Source organism: Bufo gargarizans, chromosome 1 (assembly GCF_014858855.1).
Source record: "Bufo gargarizans isolate SCDJY-AF-19 chromosome 1, ASM1485885v1, whole genome shotgun sequence".
Lineage (NCBI taxonomy): Eukaryota > Metazoa > Chordata > Amphibia > Anura > Bufonidae > Bufo > Bufo gargarizans.
The window spans coordinates 80,567,414-80,589,573 of NC_058080.1; the positions used below are offsets into that span (position 1 = coordinate 80,567,414).

Genomic DNA, 22,160 nt, shown 5'->3' on the forward strand with positions numbered 1-22,160 from the left:
TGTAGCCCATGTCCTGGATATGTCTGTGTGTGGTGGCACTTGAAGCACTGACTCCAGCCACAGTCCACTCCTGGTAAATCACCGCCAGTTTCTTGAATGGCCTTTTCTTGACGATCCTTTCAAGGCTACAATTATACTTGTTGTTTGTGTAACTTTAGAAAAAAGATGACTGAGGGAAGATCTAATTACTATGTATAAATATATCAGGGGTCAGTACAGAGATCTATCCCGTCATCTATTTATCCCCAGGACTGTGACTGTGACGAGGGGACATCCTCTGCGTCTGGAGGAAAGAAGGTTTGTACACAAACATAGAAGAGGATTCTTTACGGTAAGAGCAGTGAGACTATGGAACTCTCTGCCTGAGGAGGTGGTGATGGTGAGTACAATAAAGGAATTCAAGAGGGGCCTGGATGTGTTTCTGGAGTGTAATAATATTACAGGCTATAGCTACTAGAGAGGGGTCGTTGATCCAGGGAGTTATTCTGATTGAACAAATTTTTTCCCCCTTAAGTGGGGAAAATTGGCTTGTACCTCACAGGTTTTTTTTTGCCTTCCTCTGGATCAACTTGCAGGATAACAGGCCGAACTGGATGGACAAATGTATTTTTTTGGCCTTATATACTATGTTCTAATATTACGGTGTAGCCCTGTTACAGACTTTGCATTAGGGCCCGGAAACTTCAAGTTATGCCTCTGGCCACATCTGATGCCAAACCTCTTGAAATTATAAGCAGTACCGACTTTCTTTCTTAATATTTGCCTTTTATTACCGATTGGGCCCCTTTTCCCAAAACTGTTGGATGTCCTACCATACCCTAAACTAGAAAAAAGTTATATATTGAATAAAAAGGAAACCTCAGCTATAGCGATAGAAATATTATGCTATGATTCTTGACTTTTTATGCATTTCTCCTCACCCCCTTGATAAGTAGATAAAGTTTTCAAACTGCAGTGAAGGAATGGGCAAGACTGTCAGGAGGCCGGTGATCCATAAAATAAATTTTTAAGATAATTTGTTGCTTGCTTTTAATGTTAACTTTAATGTGAAAGGCTTTGTTATGCAGTCATATACATTGAAACGGACTGCATTGTCTCAGGATGACTTAGTAGCAGCGCAGTATTAGTAATAGCTCCCTAAAAACATCACCTGTCCAGAAATAGGCTTTAGGCTGGACTGATTCTCAGTGCTTTGTGCACATACTGTGATGGGATCATATAACACATACTTAACAGTCTGTATGGGAAATTATATGAAGAGTTTGATGGGATCAGAAACATGGGCATGGGCATATCAGCTACTATTCTAAAGGGAACCTGTATCCAAGTTAGGGTTGCACCGGGTATCGAATTCTCAACACTTTTTTGATACTTTGGTGTTTGGTTCGATTGTCATTTTTTCGATACTATTTCACAGCTGCGTATCAGTCACTATCCGAGAACATGACTCATGCACAGCACATCACACGTCATGTACTCATAAGCAGCCGCACAGTGGAGAAGGAGGGAGAGTGTCCCGTCCTCCTCCCTGCGATGCACTGGCGACTGTCACCAATGTAAAAGCCCAATGGGGGAGTGTCGGGGAGGGAGAGGGGAGAATAGGAGAGCAGGGGAGAGATAAACTCACTGTTGTGCTGGATGCTGACCTTTGATGATGTCATCGCTATGTGACATCCACTTGTTACTGGTGACATGGTTATGACTTCGACACAGGTCCTTTAACTTTCAAGGAGGTAGGTGAGTTCATACACAGGAATACCTAATGTCCTATCTAACCCTAAAGAACCCTGGTACTAGTGACATAAATGAGACATCCTGTTCCTCCAAAAAGAAAGGATGAACAGGAGTCTCCCTAAGGCCTAATGCAAAACAACAAAGAAATGCAAAACAGAGAAAAGCCAAAATACAAAGGGAAAGGTAACACTTAACTTCTAAGAAGCTATGGCAGCACCAGGAACTCAGCTGAGATCCAAACACCAGCTATCCACAGGTCCAACTGAAGCTATAAACCACACAGCATTGTGGGAGAAACAACTATAAATAGGGAAAGTTAAATGACCACAATAGCAACACCTGGAGGTTAAGGCTGTGGCCAGAAACAACTCAGACGCCTATTGATCCACAAGGTAAACATGTCAAATTAAACCACGTGTTGCCAGTCTCAAAGATCTACTGCCACTCACTGTCGCGGGGACGTCCGTATGTCTCGGTATGTCCGTGACAGCTCTGTGTGCTATACTACATTCTTTCTTTCTCTCAATGGAGAGATCACATTGGTACATGGGTATGTGTGCTATGTACATTGCGTTTGTGGCTTTTGTCAGAGGTATATGCTGTTATATGGAGGCCTGTGACACATGGTGGCTTCCATCAGCCATCGTTAAAAAAAAGTATACTATTTTTTTTTCTATTTTGCAGTGGGCCTCTGTATAGGAGCTTTCTTGCGCGCTTTCCTATACAGTAAAAAAAAACTGTATGCCTACATTTGCAACCCTGATCAAGGACTTAAGTGCTTTGTTTTGACCTATGTCAGGAAAGTGGGAGCCTATAGAAACTTTAACGTATACGCTTGGAGATTTTTCTGTCATACATATGACACATAATGCGCAAACGCAGAATACATTAGACCTAATTAAGCTAAACTCCTTTTTTTTGACCGATGAAACCAATTGCATCACAGAAATAAAGGTTGCTTAGCAGCAGTTTTGTCGTCTTTTCATAGACCTGAACACAACGGAACATGATGTAGCCACGAAAATGACCGTTTTAAAGATCATGCACTTAAATGAATGCCATATATAATAAAGCTCAAGGAACGAAAGGTCAGAAAGGGCATTCCTAATAGAACTCCTGTAAATATATGTGAGCTAGGAACCTGCTCCTCTAATTAGCTCACAATGGTGTTTTTCTGACTTTATCTTATTAGGTCTGCTCTTTAACATCTAGAAGAGCTCAGTGTGTTTCTACCTTATTAGCTGCATGCAAATCAAGCTTTTCATTTTGACTGTTCTTCTTTAACTATTTCACTTTTATTTCCCTAGGTCCTACTCTGCTTCTCCAGGGACACCTCTGTACTAGAACACTTTGCATACAACAGTGCTTCTCCTCCTAAGTCGTACATTCGAGGTAATTTGCCTCTTTTTTTCACCATTTATTTTACAGGCTGTAGTATTTTGCATTAAACAGAAAAGAATATAAAATTAAATTGGTGGTTCTGGCATTTTTTTTTTCCAGCGATTCATGGGATATAACTGATCCACGATGAATGCTAAGAAATAATGTATGGGGCAAATAATTGATTTGTGCCTTGTCTAACCTTGGGTAACAGTTCTTTCAAATTACAAAATGTGTGAACATATTCAGTGACATACAAAATATCCTGGGCGTATAGTAATGCATATATGTATAATGTATACTAACACCAGCTATTTCCTGGAGCTCAGTTGCTTGACTCAGTCCTGAAATTATACAGGGTGGTCCAGGAAAAAGTAGCCCGCCTCCATCGATAGTGCGCTAAGAGGTAAGGGATCGCTCTCTCTCTCAGGGGTCTTCAATAACAGACTTTGCATAAACAGGGGGTTTAACACGTTAAGGACCCAGGACGAGAATGCTCTTCCTAAAGGGCTGGTACTTAGTGCCCCAGGACGAGCATTCTCGTCTTGTGGTCCTTCCTCCCCCCGCGATCAGCGGCAGAGATCTGGCTGTTACTGACATCCGGATCCCCGCTGCATCCACCAGCATCGATGATAACGCTGACCACGGCATATGGGAGGTTTGCTCTCCCTCACCTCATCCATCGGGTCCCCGCGCTGCTGTGGCGGGGACTCAATCGTTGCCATGGCAGCCCTTCGCCATTCCAAGGCTTGAGGCCTGGCATGTACGGAGGCCTAAGAGGGCAAGCCCCTAGGCTGGGTCTCCTAGGCAACTGTGTAAGACACTAACAGTTCAATACAGCATGTATTGTGCTGCATTGAAACAGGGATCAGACCCCGTAATGTTGAAGTCCCAGAGTGGGACAAATAATAAAGTGAAAAATAATTTTTTTAAAAAGAACGTTTTACAAAAAAATTTACATTTTCAAGTAAAAAAAAAAAAGTTATTTTCACAAAATAAAGTAAAAAAAATGAGGAAAAGACGAAAAGTAGACATTTTAGGTATCGCCGCATCCGTATCGACCAGCTCTATAAAAATATTTTTTGTCATCTTGCATCACTAAAAGCGCAACACCAAGCGTTCAAAAAGGCGTATGCCCCCCAAAATAGTACCAATCTAACCGTCACCTCATCCCGCAAAAAATGAGCCCCTACCTAAGAAAATTGCCTAAAAAAATCTAAAACTAGAACTCTCAGACTATGGAGACACTAAAACATGATTTTTTTTGTTTCAAAAATTCTTTTATTGTGTTAAATGTGAAAAAAAAATGATAAAAGAAAAGTAGACATATTAGGTATCACTGCTTCCATAACTCCCTGCTCTATAAAAATACCACATGACCTAACCTCTCAGGTGAACACTGTAAAAAAAAAAAAAAAAAAAGTGTCAAAAGCCATTTTTTGTCACCTTACATCACAAAAAGTGTAATAGCAAGCGATCAAAAGGTCGTATACACCCCAAAATAGTGCCAATCAAACTATCATCTCATCCTGCAAAAAATGAGCCTAATTGACGGTCGCCCAAGAAATACAAAAAATATGGCTCTCAGACTATGGAGACATAAAAACATGATTTTTTTTGGTTTGTTTCAAAAATTATATTATGTCAAACTTAAATAAGTAAAAAAAGTATACATATTAGGTATTTCTGCGTCCATAAGAACGTATAAAAATATCACATGACCTAACTCCTCAGGTGGACACTGTAAAAAAATATATTTTTTAAAGTGTCAAAAAAGCCATTTTTTGTCACCTTGCATCACAAAAAGTGTAATCCCAAGTGATCAAAAATTCATATGCACCCTAAAATAGTACCAATCAAACCGTCATCTCATACTGAAAAAAATGAGCCCCTGCATAAGATAGTCTCCCCAAAAAAAAACTGGCTTTCAGACTATTGAGACACTAAAAAAAATATTTTATTTTTTTTTCAAAGATGCTTTATTATGTAAAACTGAAGCAAACAACCCCAAAAAGTTGTCATATTTGGTATTGTCGCGTCCGTAAACAACCTTCTCTATAAAAATACTACATGATCTAACCTTTTATATGAATTAAATGAAGTAAATAAAAAAAATAAAAAAAGTATGCCAAAACAACTATTTTTTTTGTTACCTTGCCTCACAAAAATTGTAATATAGTGCAACCAAAAATCATATATACCCTAAAATAGTACCAACAAAACTGCCACTTTATCTCATAGTTTCCAAAATGGGGTCTTTTTTATTTTTTTAGTTTCTACTCTAGGGGTACATCAGGGGATCTTCAGATGAGATACGGCAGCTTAAAATTATTCCAGTGAAATCTGCCTTCCAAAAACCATATTGCGTTTCTTTCTTTCTGCGCCCTGCCGTGTGCCCGTACAGCAGTTTACGACCACGTATGGGGTGTTTCTGTAAACTACTGAATCAGAGTAATAAATATTGAGTTTTGTTTGGCTGTTAACACTTGCTTTGTTAGCAGAAAAAAAATTATTAAAATGGAAAATCTGCCAAAAAAGTGAAATTATGAAATTTCATTTCAATTTTCCATTAATTCTTGTGGAACACCTAAAGCGTTAACAAAGTTTGTAAAATCAGTTTTAAAAAAACCTTGAGGGGTGTAGTTTCTAAAATGGGGTCATTTTTCGGGTGGTTTCTATTATATAAGCCTCACAAAGTTACTTCAGACCTGAACTGAAAATGTACGAAAAATTTCAAGATTTGCTTCTAAACTTCTAAGCCTTCTAACGTCCCCAAAAAATAATATGGCATTCACAAAATGATCCAAACCTGAAGTTGACATATGGGGAATGTAAAGTAATAACTATTTTGGAGTTATTACTATCTATTATAAAGGAGAGAAATTGAAATGTGGAAATTTGCTACTTTTTCAAAATTTTTGGTAAATTTTTTTTTTTAATTATAAATAAAAATGAAATTTTTTGCTCAATTTTACCACTATTATGAAGTACAATATGTGACGAGAAAACATAAGTAAAAAGCGTTTTAAAGTTATTACCACATAAAGTGACATGTCAGATTTGCAAAAAATGACCTGGTCCTTAAAGGGAACCTGTCACCTGGATTTTGGGTATAGAGCTGAGGACATGGGTTGCTAGACGGCCGCTAGCACATCCGCAATACCCAGTCCCCATAGCTCTGTGTGCTTTTATTGTGTAAAAAAAAACGATTTGATACATATGCAAATTAACATAAAAGAGTCATATCTTACTTGTGTGACCAGAGAAGAGTCATATTTTCAAGCTCTGACTCATCTCAGGTTAATTTGCATATGTATCAAATCGGTTTTTTTTACACAATAAAAGCACACAGAGCTATGGGGACTGGGTATTGCGGATGTGCTAGCGGCCATCTAGCAACCCATATCCTCAGCTCTATACCCAAAATCCTGGTGACAGGTTCCCTTTAAAGGGTTTCTGCAGTTTGTTTAAACTGATGATCTATCCTCTGGATAGATCATCAGCTGTTTGAGAATGAGGTGGTGATCCAGGAGCGCGGTGGACTTCTCACTGTTTACTGCAGGCCCAGTGACGTCACGAATAGTATCAACTGGCCTGGGCTAAGCTCTGTTTACTTGAATGGAGCTTAGCTGCGCCCAGGCCATTGATACTAGTCGTGACGTCACTGGGCCTGCGGTAAACAGTGAGAAGGCCGCTGCCTTCTCAAACAGCTGATCGTCAGGGGGTCCCGGGTGTCGGATCCCTGCCGATCATCAGTTTAAACAAACTGCAGAACCCCTTTAAGGTGAAAAATGGCAAGGTCCTTAAGGTGTTAAGTCCAAAAGGTGCTTTATTTTGGCACTTCAGCACCAGCACAAAACATAAACAAAGCAAAATAAACACCTGCCCATATAGGCACTACCTAATGCATAGGTCGTCTCTACCTCACCTATAGAGCACAGTTCACACCCAGGATAAGATCCGGCAGCCTTGTGGCCCCCAGCCCTCCTGGCTGGAAACACCCATAGCCTCTGCAGGCTTACTTTACCAAGTCCTCCCTAGACTCCTACACTGGGGGTTGGTTTATCACCCAGTGATTAAACCCAGCTGGCCTCACCTGTAGTGGAATAGGGTTGTGGACTGAAATATCCTCCCCCTCTACACCTCTATTATGTATGAGGCCTGTCACTGCCTCACATTACCCACATGTCACAAAAGATGGTGAAAGTGGTCCCTATTCAGGTCTCTCCATCTTTGGGCACATCGGATTATGTTGGCTGATACTTGTGATGCTACAGATAGTGTTTGTGATTTTCTCCTTAAGTTCATCCAGGAAATGTGGATTGTTAGCGGACACTTTCTTTTGAATTTACCCACAGATAAAAATCACATGTGGACGAGTCTGGGGCAGGTGATGGCCATAACCCCTGCTCACAGTTCGCTCCCCCGTAAACAGTTCATTAACCCATCCCAGTGAGGTGTGGTATATTGTCCCATCTTGTTGGAAAAAGCAGGACATTTTTTCCTCGTGTTAGTTGGTTGTAAAACTGTTCAAAGATGTCCCGGTAAATTGCGGTATTCACAGTTGATTTGAAGAAAAATGGGCCGACTATTGATGTTCCTGACACTGCGCACCAAACGCCAATTTTCTGGGTCGTGAAGTGGTGTTTCGTGAGTCAAATAGGGATTTTCAGCGGATCAGTACCTCGTATTCTGGGAATTTACGTGACCTCATAAATGAAACCAAGCTTCGTCCGTCATGAAGTACAGCAATGAGTCAAAATGTCTGTCAGCAACCAAGTCCAGTAATTTCCGCGTTTAGCTTTGTCAGTCTCTTTCAATTCCTGCAGACTGCCAAGAACTAAATGACAACCCCCCCAAACCGATGTCTTCCCGTATACCTGAATAAAGACAAGGCAACTTGTTTTGTTGGAGTGAGCGTTGGTCACAGTTTTATTATTTTTATTGCTCTTACAAAATTCACCAAAAAATTATTCAAATTCCAAAGCTGCTTCCAGGAGGATAAGAAGCGGTATGCCAACCACTGTCTCCGCAAGTCCGCCTTCTCCTCCGCTTCTTATTATTCACTCCTAAAACAACCTCCACAGAGGGCGATGCGACCCCCAAAGTACGTCTAGCTCTCTCTACTGCGCTCGCATCTCTGGCCACACAACAATAACATAAAAGTAAATTGGTTGGGCTGCACTCGCTGTCCAGTCTGTGAGTTGCTTCGGTGGAGTGGATATAATCTAAATAAACAATAGTAGAGAGATACCACTGCACACTCTGGGTTAACATGAAAATAAAATTATTTTATTGTGACATATCCTCCAATGAATACATAGGTAAATACGGAAGAATTTTTGTGACTCCAAATCTTGACGTTTCGGTCACTTCAGACCTTGGTCACATAAGTCACTAATGAAGAAATGAACAGAAATTCATTAGTTAGGAGTAAAAGGTTACATTTTATAATAAGGTAGTCATATGGCTATATAGGACAGAAAAAAGATATATGTGAAAGGAATTGGAAAATACAGGTCAAGGCCTATATGGATGTATCGATGAGTGGCTATTAAAGTTAGAGCCATAGTTCGAAATCTGGGCTGAAGAGGCAAAGGTTGCTATGGTGTATAATGCACCCATGATGGAAAGATATATGATATACTATATAAAGTAGATGTCCCAAAATGGTGTATATCAAAAGGTTATATATGAGATATACAGTTGATGTCATAAAAGTTATAAGTAAGCCAGGATGATCTTTTTTCCCCTTGTTAGGTTATCCTTGGCTTACTTTATAACTTTTGTGACATCAACTGTATATCTCATACAGTCCTGATCAAAAGTTTAAGACCACTTGAAAAATGGCAAAAAATCATATTTAGCATGGCTGGATCTTAACAAGGTTCCAAGTAGAGCTTCAACATGCAACAAGAAGAAATGGAAGTCAGACAAAACATTTTTTGAGCATTCAATTTAATGAAAACAACGAATAAACTAAAACAGGCTGTTTTTCAGCTGATCAGAATTTTAGGACCACATGCCTTTAAAATGTCAAATCTGTGCAAAGATGTGGATTCATTGTAATTTTCTGTCAGGTAGTCACACGTTGTGATGGCAAAGGCAAAAAAAACTCTCCCTTTTTGAACGTGGTCGGGTTGTTGAACTGCATAAGCAGGGTCTCTCACAGCGCGCCATCGCTGCTGAGGTGGGACGCAGTAAGACAGTCATTTGGAATTTCTTAAATGATCCTGAGGGTTATGGAACAAAAAAGTCAAGTGGAAGACTCAAAAAATTGTCCTCAGCACTGAGCCGGAGGATCCAATTGGCTGTCCATCAAGACACTGGACGATCCTCGACCCAAATTAAGGCCCTTACTGGTGCTGACTGCAGCCCCATAACCATGAGACGGCATCTGAGACTGAAGGGCTTCAAAAACAAAAAATTTCTTCAAAGACATCGTCTCCTTGAACGCCACAGAACTGCTCGTTTGGACTTTGCAAGAGAGCACCAAACATAGGACATTCAAAGGTGGAAGAAAGTTTTATTCTCTGATGAGAAAAAAATTAACCTTGATGGTCCTGATGGTTTCCAAAGTTACTGGCATGACAAGCAGATCCCACCTGAGATGCTTTCTACGTGCCACAGTGGAGGGGGCAACATAATGGTCTGGGGTGCTTTTTCCTTCAGTGGAACAATGGAGCTTAAGGAAGTGCAGGGGCGTCAAACGGCCGCTGGCTATGTCCAGATGTTGCAGAGAGCATTCCTCATGACTGGGGGCCCTCGTCTGTGTAGTAACGACTGGGTTTTTTAACAGGACAACGCTACAGTACACAGTGCCCGCAGGACAAGGGACTTCTTCCAGGAGAATAACATCACTCTTTTGGCCCATCCTGCGTTTTCCCCTGATCTAAATCCAATTGAGAACCTTTGGGGATGGGTGAGGGAAGTTTACAAAAATGGACAACAGTTCCAGACAGTAGATGGCCTTCGTGCGGCCGTCTTCACCACTTGGAGAAATGTTCCCACTCACCTCATGGAAACGCTTGCATCAAGCATGCCGAAACTAATTTTTGAAGTGATAAACAATAACGGCGGAGCTACTCATTACTGAGTTCATGTTTGGAAGTTGGATTTCTGTTTTGGGGGGGGGTTTAGTTTTTTTGGTGAGGTGTGGTCCTAAACTTTTGATCAGCTGAAAAACAGCCTGTTTCAGTTTATTCGTTGTTTTCATTAAATTGAATGCTCAAAAAATGTTTTGTCTCACTCTCATTTCTTCTTGTTGCATGTTGAAGCTCTACTTGGAACCTTGTTAAGATCCAGCCATGCTAAATATGATTTTCTGCCATTTTTCAAGTGGTCTTAAACTTTTGATCAGGACTGTATATAACCCACTGGAATGACCAGAGGATTTGGCTCCTGGACCACGCTGACCCGACTGGCCCCTCGAGACGACCTTCTGGCCGAGTGTGTAGGCTCCCGCCTCTGACGTGATGGAGACCTGCCAGACCTGGCGCTGCAGGAACTGATGTCAGAAGAGGAAGGCAACCGCCACCGTGAGGACCTGGAGCGGACCGAGCTGAGCTCCCGCAGTGGAGGATCTCGAACGAAGGCGGGAACATCTGTGCCTGTGAAATTCCGACCTGCGCCTACCACGGCAATCGGAGCAACAAGCGAGGGAGGGAAAATTGCTTCTGTGGACCATCTAAGGGCACAGCCAGAGGAAAGGACAAGACAGGCAGCTGAGTGGGGGGTACACCTGCCGGCATGTATGTGCAGGGTGTCGTTGGTGGCCTGTGGAGGGGCTGTAATGGGGGACAAAGGAGGGGTTAAATTTAACTCATTGGTGGCCAGTGCAGCATCCCCAGCAGTTTGCACTGCAGCAGCAGTGGGGACAGCAAGCTCCTCAGCAGAGGAGGAGGCAGAGGGGAGATTGCCCATAGCTGTGGACAAAGCAGGGGGATATATAACAGCAGAGCTAAGCGCCGAAGAGCGCAGGGGGCGGGGCCACAGGACACGTGGCTGGAAGAGCTGAAGAGCTCCCGTCAGGCGCGCTGGATACAGCACCCCCCCCCCCCCCCGCCCCTTCCCCTGCTTCTTGGATTTAGGTAACAGAGAGAGGGAGGAGGAGGGGAGGGTGGGTCCGCCGTGCTGTCTGCTGGCCACCACAAATAGAAGATGGTGGTGGAGCAGGAGGGGGCTCTTGCAAACCAGCCATCAGCTGGGAAAGAAACCCTGGTCATTCTGCTTGTATGGCTGCCAGGACCGCACTTTCGTCAGCCATACCTACAGGGAAAGCTTCCTGGTAAAAGTACCGTAGAAAGAGGAAGAAGGGGGGTTGAGCCCTCCTATTTATTACTTCTAGGGGAGGGGCAGGAACGAACTTCATAAGTGGTTGCAGGTGGGGGAAAGTTGGGACAGCAACTCATGAAAGCACACAATAAATCTTAATACATATAAAAAAAAACTACTGCGGGTTGAACCATTAAACGAACCTCGGCTGGAAGACATAGAAGTTAACCCCTACCTCACCACAGAGTCTCTGCAGTCTAAGACGCTAAGGTCTGGGGCATCACTCATCAGTTTCAGGTTCAGAGATTTCAGCACTCGCTGACGCATCATTCGTGATACACCAACTTGCTGAGACAGTCTTCTAGTTGATTTTTTGGTGCTACTTGCAATCTGCTGCTAAATTGCATGCACAACTTAAGCCATCCTGATTGATGGAGGCCTCGGATTCTTCATGTTTGCAATAAAGCCAGTTTGATGCCATTTCTGAACCAGGCTCTGAATACTAGGTGAGTCAAGTTGATCTGAGCACCTTTGCCTTAACAGTACCTAGGAGAGCCACCTTATTAATATTCATGAATAATACACCGGTCTTAGTTGCCCATAGCAACCAATCATAGCTCAGCTTTCAGTTCCTACAGGGCTCTGAAGGAATTAAAGCTGAGCTCTGATTAGTTGCTATGGACTACTAGGGCAGATTTACTATTAGGCAGTTTGATATGGAGATATTGGAGGCGGGCTACTTTTTTGTGGGCCACCCTGTACTTACAAACTGTGTTCCTGAGATCCTCTGCTCTTGCAAGTCTTTGTGCTATACTCTCTGCGTACTTTTCTATAGTTGTGAAAGCTGTAGCTTGGCAAAGAGCAGATCTTGTCTCTCTTCCAGTTGTTTCCACCTGTGTTCTAGTTCCTGAACTCAGTATCAGAATGTAGAGCAAACAGCTGTAAAAAAAACAAAAAAAAAGCAAAGAGCACATATGACAGGAGCAGGAGCGTGCATGACATCATCAGTGCTTTTATTAGTTGCAGCCAATAGCTACAGAGCACCAGCTAAGGGTGTGGTTCTGGCAATTACTGCTGCTACCTTAGAAACACGCAGCAGTTGTTTTTTTCTGTCTACTACTGTATAAACCCTTATCCTGTTAATTGGGCAAGTTAGGTGTGTTTTTGGCCCCTCAATAACTGTTGTATTATTGTTAAAACTAGTCATTGATTCCAAAGCCTCCAAAATGTCATCAGAAAATAACAAAAGGAGTATTAAATAAAAATAAAGATTTACAAAAAATGGTAAATGCAATTGACAATATATGGCTAAACCCTCACACTGATATTAAAATGAGACTTTCACCAATATATTCTTATATCAAGAACATACTGGAGCCCGCGCACCCCGTCAAAGTATCTCAAAGTGGCACAGGACCTAACTCTAACCTAACTGGGTCATATGGGCAATTACACTGGCATAAGGTCCGACACAAAGTGAACAACTCCCAGTTACCTCCAGCTTGAAATCACACATATAATGGGAGGAGGGAGGAGGCTATGAGTCCCACCTACCACTGACTCATGTAACGCAAGCCGCATAGGTGCCCTTGAATGTTACTGTCACCACCAGACATCTGAGAAGCTCTGACAGATGCCTTTCAGAACCTCCTCCTTGAGCTTCCTTTGTTTTGCTTTCAGTTCCTCATCTCGTTAGCCTATCTCAGCTGTCATGTAGTTGTACTGATTGCTTCCCTTTAAATTCCGCCCCATAGTGCACCAGTGTGCGGTTTATAGTTCTTCCTGGAGTGTGTGTGCATGCTGATCCTACTTCCCAGTCTTCTACAAAGATAAGTGTTGTGCATTCATTTGTGATTTTCTGTTTGCTGGATCCCAGGTGACCCTGACTCCCTCCGTATCTAGTGTAGGGAGCCGGTGGTCGTGTCCCCTCACTATTATAGGGTGTTCAGGAGTTATACAGTCGAGGTACGAGGATATGCGATCATCTACCATTGGGATTTTCGCATAGGCTGAGCAGTCAGGGAGAGTGCCAGGTCTGATGCAGGGGTCTCCCTTTTTGTTCCTTAGTTTTGGATCCAGTGAGTCGTATATTCATTTTGTGTTGTCTTGTTTCCTGTACACCTTCCGTGACAGTTACCCATAGATCAAAATCAAGGCACATTCAAACCTGGAGTTGTCACATTTCCAGGCGTGCATATACGAACATGTTTGTTTTTAAATAAAAATAAGCACATAAATAACAGATATAGCAACACCTTACATATAGAAGTCAGGAGTACCTGGAAACTTTTCCTATTTTTTTGTATTATTTAGTTACAGCAGATCATACAGTAATATAGTTGCTAAAAAAAAAAGCCATCCATACAGTTCCATCTATTATCTTGCAGACTTAATCCTGAATAATGCAAAAAACCTTATGAGCTAGAAGCCAATTTTCATCTTATGAACAGCATCCTCTAAATCGGAATAAAGACCCCCCCATTCGGGTTTGGCCAACAGTCTAATGTGTGTCAGATGATGTCGGGGGCGAGAAGAATCAGATGAAGTGAATATTTTTGCCCAATCCTTTTGTTTTTCTCGATCATAAGCCTCCACCAGAGATGTCTTACAGCAGCTTTCTCCCCTCTCCCCATACACATTCAGCTGAACTGACCTTGTATGTACAGTATATGGGGAAGTCAGGAGAGATAACTGTCAGACCATCATTCAGCTGCTATTGAATGTATATGGCAACCTTAACTCCCTGGGTCAACAACCCATGTCTAGAATTCTAGTATATAATCTTTAATATTATTACACTCCAGAAATACATCCAGGCCCCTCTTGAACTCTTTTAGTGAACTCACCAACAACACCTCCTCAGGCAGAGAGTTCCATAGTCTCACTGCTCTTACCGTAAAGAATCCTCTTCTTTGTAGATAGAGAAACCTTCTTTCCTCTAGATGTGCAGGATGCCCCTTGTTATGGTCACAGTACATAGAGTGTACATAGATGATGGGAGAGTTCTCTGTATAGACCTTTGATATACAGTGAGGACCAGAAGTATTTTTAACTGATTCTGCAAGTTCTCCCACTTCGAAATCATGTAGGGGTCTGAAATTCACATTGTAGTTGCATTCCCACTCTGAGAGACAGAATAAAAAAAATAATTCACGAAATCACATTGTATGATTTTTAAAGAATTTATTTGTCTTGCACTGCTAAACATAAGTATTTGAACACCTGAGAAAATCAGTGTTAATATTTGGTACAGAAGCCTTTGTTTGCAATTACAGAGATCAAATGTTTCCTGTAGTTCTTGACCAGGTTTGCACACACTGCAACAGGGATTTTGGCCCACTCCTCCACCCAGGTCTCCTCTAGACCTGTCAGGTTTCGGGGCTGTCGCTGAAAAACACGGAGTTTCAGCTCCCTCCAAAGATGTTCTATTGGATGTAGGTGTGGAGACTGGCTAGGCCACTCCAGAACCTTGATATGCTTCTTACGGAGCCACTCCTTGGTTATCCTGGCTGTGTGCTTCAGGTCGTTGTCATGTTGGAAGACCCAGCCACAACTCATCTTCAAAGCTCTGACTGAGGGAAGGAGGTTGTTGCTCAAAATTTCACAATAAATGACCCCATTCATCCTCTCCTTAATACAGTGCAGTCGTCCTGTCCCCTTCGCAGAAAAGCACCCCCAAAGCATGATGTTACCACCCCATGCTTCACAGTAGGGATTGTGTTCTTGGGATGCAACTCATCCTTCTTTTTCCTCCAAACACGACTAGTGAAGTTTAAACCAAAAAGTTCTTCTTTGGTCTCATCTGACCACATGACTTTCTCCCATGCCTCCTCTGGATAATCCAGATGGTCATTGGCAAACTTCAGACCTTCCGTGCAATGCATGATTTGAAACGATTACGGCATAGTGTTCTACTGACAGTGACCTTTTGATACTGTGGTCCCAGCTCTCTTCATGTCATTGACCAGCTCCTCCCTTGTAGTTCTGGGCTGATTCCTCACCTTTCTTATCATCAGTGATACCCCACGAGGTGAGATCTTGCATGGAGCCCTAGTCCGAGGGAGACTGACAGTCGTCTTTAGCCTCTTCCATTTTCTAACAATTGCTCCAACAGTTGATCTATTTTCACCAAGCTGCTTGGCCCTTTCCAGCCTTGTGGAGGTCCACAATTTTGTCTCTGGTGTCTTTTGACAGCTCTTTGGTCTTGCCCGGGGTAGTAGTTGGCGTCTGACTGACTGTGCGGTGGACAGGTGTCTTTAAAGAGCTCAGACAGATGCTACTAAGTTACAAACCGGATTTCAAAAAAGTTGGGACACTAAACAAATTGTGAATAAAAACTGAATGCAATGATGTGGAGATGGCAAATGTCAATATTTTATTTGTAATAGAACGTAGATGACAGATCAAACGTTTAATGCGAGTAAATGTATCATTTTAAAGGAAAAATACGTTGATTCAAATTTTCACGGTGTCAACAAATCCCCAAAAAGTTGGGACAAGTAGCAAAAAGAGGCTGTAAAAAGTAAATTTGAGCATAACGAAGAGCTGGAAGACCAATTAACACTAATTAGGTCAATTGGCAACATGATTGGGTATAAAAAAAGCTTCTCAGAGTGGCAGTGTCTCTCAGAAGCCAAGATGGGTAGAGGATCACCAATTCCCACAATGTTGCGCAGAAAGATAGTGGAGCAATATCAGAAAGGTGTTACCCAGCGAAAAATTGCAAAGACTTTGCATCTATCATCATCAACTGTGCATAACATCATCCGAAGATTCAGAGAATCTGGAACAATCTCTGTGCGTAAGGGTCAAGGCCGTAAAACCATACTGGATGCCCGTGATCTCCGGGCCCTTAAACGACACTGCACCACAAACAGGAATGCTACTGTAAAGGAAATCACAGAATGGGCTCAGGAATACTTTCAGAAACCATTGTCAGTGAACACAATCCACCGTGCCATCCGCCGTTGCCAGCTGAAACTCTACAGTGCAAAGAAAAAGCCATTTCTAAGCAAGATCCAAAAGCTCAGGCGTTTTCACTGGGCCAGGGATCATTTAAAATGGAGTGTGGCAAAATGGAAGACTGTTCTGTGGTCAGACGAGTCACGATTCGAAGTTCTTTTTAGAAATCTGGAACGCCATGTCATCCGGACCAAAGAGGACAAGGACAACCCAAGTTGTTATCAACGCTCAGTTCAGAAGCCTGCATCTCTGATGGTATGGGGTTGCATGAGTGCGTGTGGCATGGGCAGCTTGCATGTCTGGAAAGGCACCATCAATGCAGAAAAATATATTCAGGTTCTAGAACAACATATGCTCCCATCCAGACGTCATCTCTTTCAGGGAAGACCCTGCATTTTTCAACAAGATAATGCCAGACCACATTCTGCATCAATCACAACATCATGGCTGCGTAGGAGAAGGATCCGGGTACTGAAATGGCCAGTCTGCAGTCCAGATCTTTCACCTATAGAGAACATTTGGCGCATCACAAAGAGGAAGGTGCAACAAAGAAGGCCCAAGACGATTGAACAGTTAGAGGCCTGTATTAGACAAGAATGGGAGAGCATTCCTATTTCTAAACTTGAGAAACTGGTTTCCTCGGTCCCCAGACGTCTGTTGAGTGTTGTAAGAAGAAGGGGAGATGCCACACAGTGGTGAAAATGGCCTTGTCCCAACTTTTTGGGGATTTGTTGACACCATGAAATTCTGATTCAACATATTTTTCCCTTAAAATGGTACATTTTCTCAGTTTAAACTTTTGTTCTGTGATTTATGTTCTATTCTGAATAAAATATTAGAAGTTGGCACCTCCACATCATTGCATTCAGTTTTTATTCACGATTTGTATAGTGTCCCAACTTTTTGGGAATCCGGTTTGTAGATTAATGAGTGGAGTAGAGGTGGACTATTTAAGGCACAGTAACAGGTCTTTGAGAGCCAGAATTCTTGCTGTTTCTCAGGTGTTCAAATACCTATGTTTAGCAGTGCAAGACAAATACATTCTTTAAAAATCATACAATGTGATTTCCTGAATTTTTTTATTTTTTTTATTCTGTCTCTTAGAGTGGGAATATACCTACAATGTTACTTTCAGACCCCTCCATGATTTCTAAGTGGGAGAACTTGCAAAATCGCAGGGTGTTCAAAGACTTCTGTTCCTCACTGTATATACATTTTGTTATTAGATCTCCCCTGATAGGGTTGGTGAGCCTTAATCCATATGTGGGAAAACTGCCTTGTACTGCATGTGCTTTCCTCTCCATCTACAGCCTGTGTGGTCTGCCCTGATTGGATGCTTTCCCCCTGACAGAGCTATCAGTCTTCTGACAGATTTATGTCAGATTCAGCAGCATCAGCAGTTAGGTAAATGACTTGCACACACTCGGCAGAAGCAAAATGGTAGGACATATGCAATGGAGACAGTTTTTTGGTAAACTTGCTTAATTTTGCATTTAGAAAGCAAATTAACAATAAAAAAAAATCAGTTGTCCATAAGGTAGCAATACAATAAAAGGTAGGAAAACACTCAATCAGCCCAAGTATTAACTACTTCCCGACAGCCCCTATACATCTACAGTGTACTGATCGGGCAGGTGCAGAAAATGATGCCGGCGCATTAACAATTTGTATGCCGTGGTCAACGTTGACCGCGGCATGCAAGGGGTTTGCGAAGGGAGGGGGCACACTCTCTGAACCCATCGGGTCACCACAGCGCAGGGCTTCCACAGGCATCGGGCCTTGCCTCCTACACATGGCACTCTGTCAGTGTATTACACTGACAGGCGGTGCATTACAATACACAATGTATTGTAATGCATTGTAAAGGGATCAACTCCCAAAAGGTAATGTCCCACAGGAGAACAAAAATAAAAGTTAAAAAAATAGTTTTTTTTAACTAAGTAAAAAAAAAAAGCCCTTTGCCCTAATCAAGCCATATATAATACAAAAAAATAAAAAATACTTTTATTGTGTAAGATTGCAAACAAAAAATTGACATATTTGGGATCGATGTGTCCGTAATGACCTGTTCTATAAAAATATCTAATGGTCTACCCATCAGGTGAATGCTGTAAAATAAAATTGTAAAAAGTGTCAAGTTTTTTTTGTCACCTTGCCTTACAAAAAGTGTAATAGCGAGCGATCAAAAAGTGTACCCCAAAATGGTACCAATGAAAAGGTCAACTCATCCCACAAAAAATGATCCCCCACACAAGACGATTAGCAGAAAAATCTGAAAAATATGGCTCTCAGAAAATAGCGACATAATTTTATTATTTTTTTAAGAAAAAGAAAGTCTGGTACTGGGTTAGCCAATATAAAACTAGTTTAGTGCTCTCATTAAGAGAAACAAAATAAGAGTATTGCAGGTTTGATACCTTTTTAATGGCTAACAAAAATAGAAGTAATGATGTTACATAGCGAGCTTTCGAGACATCACTAGTCCCTTCATCAGGCCTACTACAAGAATATATGAAGAAACAGCAATATATATATACACAATAAGAACAGAGACATGGGGGAATGAATGGACATTTGAAAAATAACAGAACATATCAAAGATCTTGAGATCTCAAGATCTTTGATATGTGTATATATATATATATATATATATATATATATTGTGTATATATATATATATATTGCTGTTTCTTCATATATTCTTGTAGTAGGCCTGATGAAGGGATTGGTGATGTCTCGAAAGCTCGCTATGTAACATCATTACTTCTATTTTTGTTAGTCATTAAAAGGTATCAAACCTACAATACTCTTATTTTGTTTCTCTTAATGAGAGCACTAAACAAAAAAAAATGTAAATGCTTTGTGTAAAAGTGGTAAAACGTAAAAAAAATATATAAAATTGTACTGACAAGCAGAATAAAGATAATGTCATTTTTCTCGCATAGTTCCTTCTTTTTCTTTATCCTGTTTACCAAAAATAAATAGCTAAAAACTGATCAAAAAGTTGTATGTAACCCAAATTAGAACCAATGATAAAACTCTGTTAAGTGAAAACTAAAAATTATGGTTGTCAGAAAATGACTGTACTAGTCTGCAGAGGCTGATCAATAGCAACATGGCACCCGTAAACCATTCCACCAAAAGCTGCTCTCCAAAAACCATATGCTGCTCCTTCTCTTCTGATCCATGCTGTGTGCCCAAACAGCAATTAACGACCACATATGGGGAGTTTCTGTAAACTGCTAAATCAGGGTAAAAAATATTGCCATTTGTTTTGCGGTTAACCATTGCTACCTTACAGAGAAAAATGGATTTAAACGTAAAATCTGCAAAAAAAAAAAAGGGGAAATTTTGCCTCCCATTTTCTTTTAATTCTTGTGAAACATGTAAAGGGTTGACAACGTTTGTAAAAATCAGTTTTGAATAACTTGAGGGGTGTAGATTGTAAAATGGGGGTCATTTATGGGTGGTTTCTACTATGTAAGCCCCACAAAGTGATTTCAAAAATGAATTGTCCTTAGATTTTTGAAATATCCTTAAAAATGTAAAAAATTGCTTCTAAAATTCTAAGCCTTCTAACGTCCTAAAAAAATAAAATGACATTCACAAAATGTTGCAAACATAAAGTAAACAGATGGGAAATGTAAAGTAATAACTATTTTGTGAGGTATCACTATCTGTCTTAAAAGCAGAGAAATTTTAATTTAGAAAATAGCAAATTTTTTGTTTTGGATTTTTTTCTATAAATAAAGGTAAAACATATTGACTCAAATTTACCTTTACCATAAAGTACAATGGGCCAGATTTATCATGACTCTGACAGCTCACTCCACTTTCACATATGGCTAAAGTCAGTTTTAGCCAAGTCAGATTTATGATCGCCCCTTTAAGACTGTAATAAATGTGGTTTGACGGTAGCAGTTTATCCGTCAGTAAGCAGCTTTTCAAAAGTCGCACGTTTTTATGAAAAAGTCGCACGTTTTTATGAAAAAGTCGCATGTTCTATTAAAAAGTCTCATAAGATAAGCATGGTCCTCACTGGAGTGAAGTTGCGACTTTTTTGCGACTTTTTTGCGACTTTTTAAAAAAGTCCCAATAGTAAATCTGTCTAGAGATTCATTTACATACGAAAACACGCCCACTTTCAGAAAACTGGCGAGCATAGTGCAGAGCAGAAAAATTTGTGCGCAGTTTTAGCCTTTGGGACTTTTTTGCGACTTTTCCACTCCACAAAAGTGACTTTGCCTAATGATATGATATATCTGGCCCAATGTGTCACGAGAAAACCGTCTCAGAATGGCTTGGATAAGTAAAAACCTTCCAAAGTTATTACCGCATAAAGTGAAAATTAGGCTCTGTCAGGAAGGTGAAAAATGCATGTGTTCCGAAGGGGTTAATGAACCATCCAACCATAAATAGCGGAATGTTCTTCCTCACTCATCTAATTACACTGACATATTTTATGCCAGCGGATGCTATAAGGAGTAATATATCAAATTCTTAATGTAGTTCATTATTCAGACTATAGGTTTTTTTTTACCATGAAGTTAGTTGCATCTGTTCCCTAAAACAGCAGCGTGGGGGACAACTGATTGAATTGTTAGAAGTTTTTCTTTTGCAGGTTGATTCTAAAGATGCAGATGATGTTGCATCCTTAAAGGGGTTGTCCGGCTTCAGCTAGTGGCATTTATCATGTAGAGAAAGTTAATACCAGGCACTTACTAATGTGTTGTGATTGTCCAGATCGTCTCCTTTGCTGGCTTGTTTTATTTTTCTATCACATTATACACTGCTCGTTTCCATGGTTACGACCACCCTGAAATCCATCAACGGTGGCCGTGCTTGTACACTATTTTCAAAAGTGCCAGCTTCTCTGGTGGCTGGGACCATAGGAGTGCACATAGGCTGGTGTTTTTTTCTATAGTATGTAAGCACGACCACCAATGCTGGATTGCAGAGTGGTCGTAACCATAGAAACAAGCAGTGTATGATGTGATGGAAAAATGCATCAAGCCAGCAAAGGAGGCAATATGGAAAATAACGATACATTAGTAAGTGGCTTGTATTAACTTTCTCTACATGATGATAAATGCCATTTGCTGAAGTGAGGAAAAAAAATCAGAATTTGGAAGTGTTATTTTCCCCATTGTGTTCTGTCTTCTTTGGTAATTGAAGCCACAGCACTTGCCAGATCCATCATACGTCAGACATAACCGACGTCCAGCGGACACTCTTGACTTGGGTAGAGTGGGGTACTTCTGATTCCACCAAAGGGTCTGTTGCTTTGACAGGACAAAAAGCTTGGCATGAGTAATCTGTCAAAACCGCATCCACAAAACAGTACATTATATTTGCTGAAAACAATTACTTAGTCCTGGAATGGCATATACAACTGTGACACGGTTTTCTTGATTAGCACACATTAGTTACAAGGTTAGTAGCCACGATTGTTCTTCTGCTAGTCAAGCATCTGCTGTGAATATGTATAATATTCTGAATATGTCTTCCTTCATTGACAGGGAAGCTTGGCCTGGAAGAGTTTGCTGTCCTCTACCCACCAAATGGTATGTTGTGCTATGTCTCCCTCTAGTGGTGATAAGGCTAATTGCACAAGTAATATAGACACTATAAAAGATTTGTCATAATGTTATTTATATTCTGTACTACACAAATGACATTCAAGACACGGACCTCATATGTTCATGTGGCACTGTTTGTAGAGGGCTTGGTGGTCTAGAAGCTGTTTAGAAAATATTAACATAGTACTACAATTACCTTCTTCAGCAAACCTGGAACTGTAGAAGAATATG

The 22,160-nt window shown here is 41.0% G+C and overlaps 1 protein-coding gene across 1 annotated transcript in view; it reads left to right on the top strand.

Moving 5' to 3' along the window:
- Positions 1-22,160, top strand: part of TBC1D19 (TBC1 domain family member 19) — a 193,389-nt gene that overhangs the window by 136,042 nt on the left and 35,187 nt on the right. The window contains exons 14-15 of the mRNA XM_044284859.1: positions 3,042-3,126; positions 21,870-21,914. Coding sequence (XP_044140794.1) covers positions 3,042-3,126; positions 21,870-21,914 — 130 coding nt within the window. The remainder of the gene's footprint in view (positions 1-3,041; positions 3,127-21,869; positions 21,915-22,160) is intronic.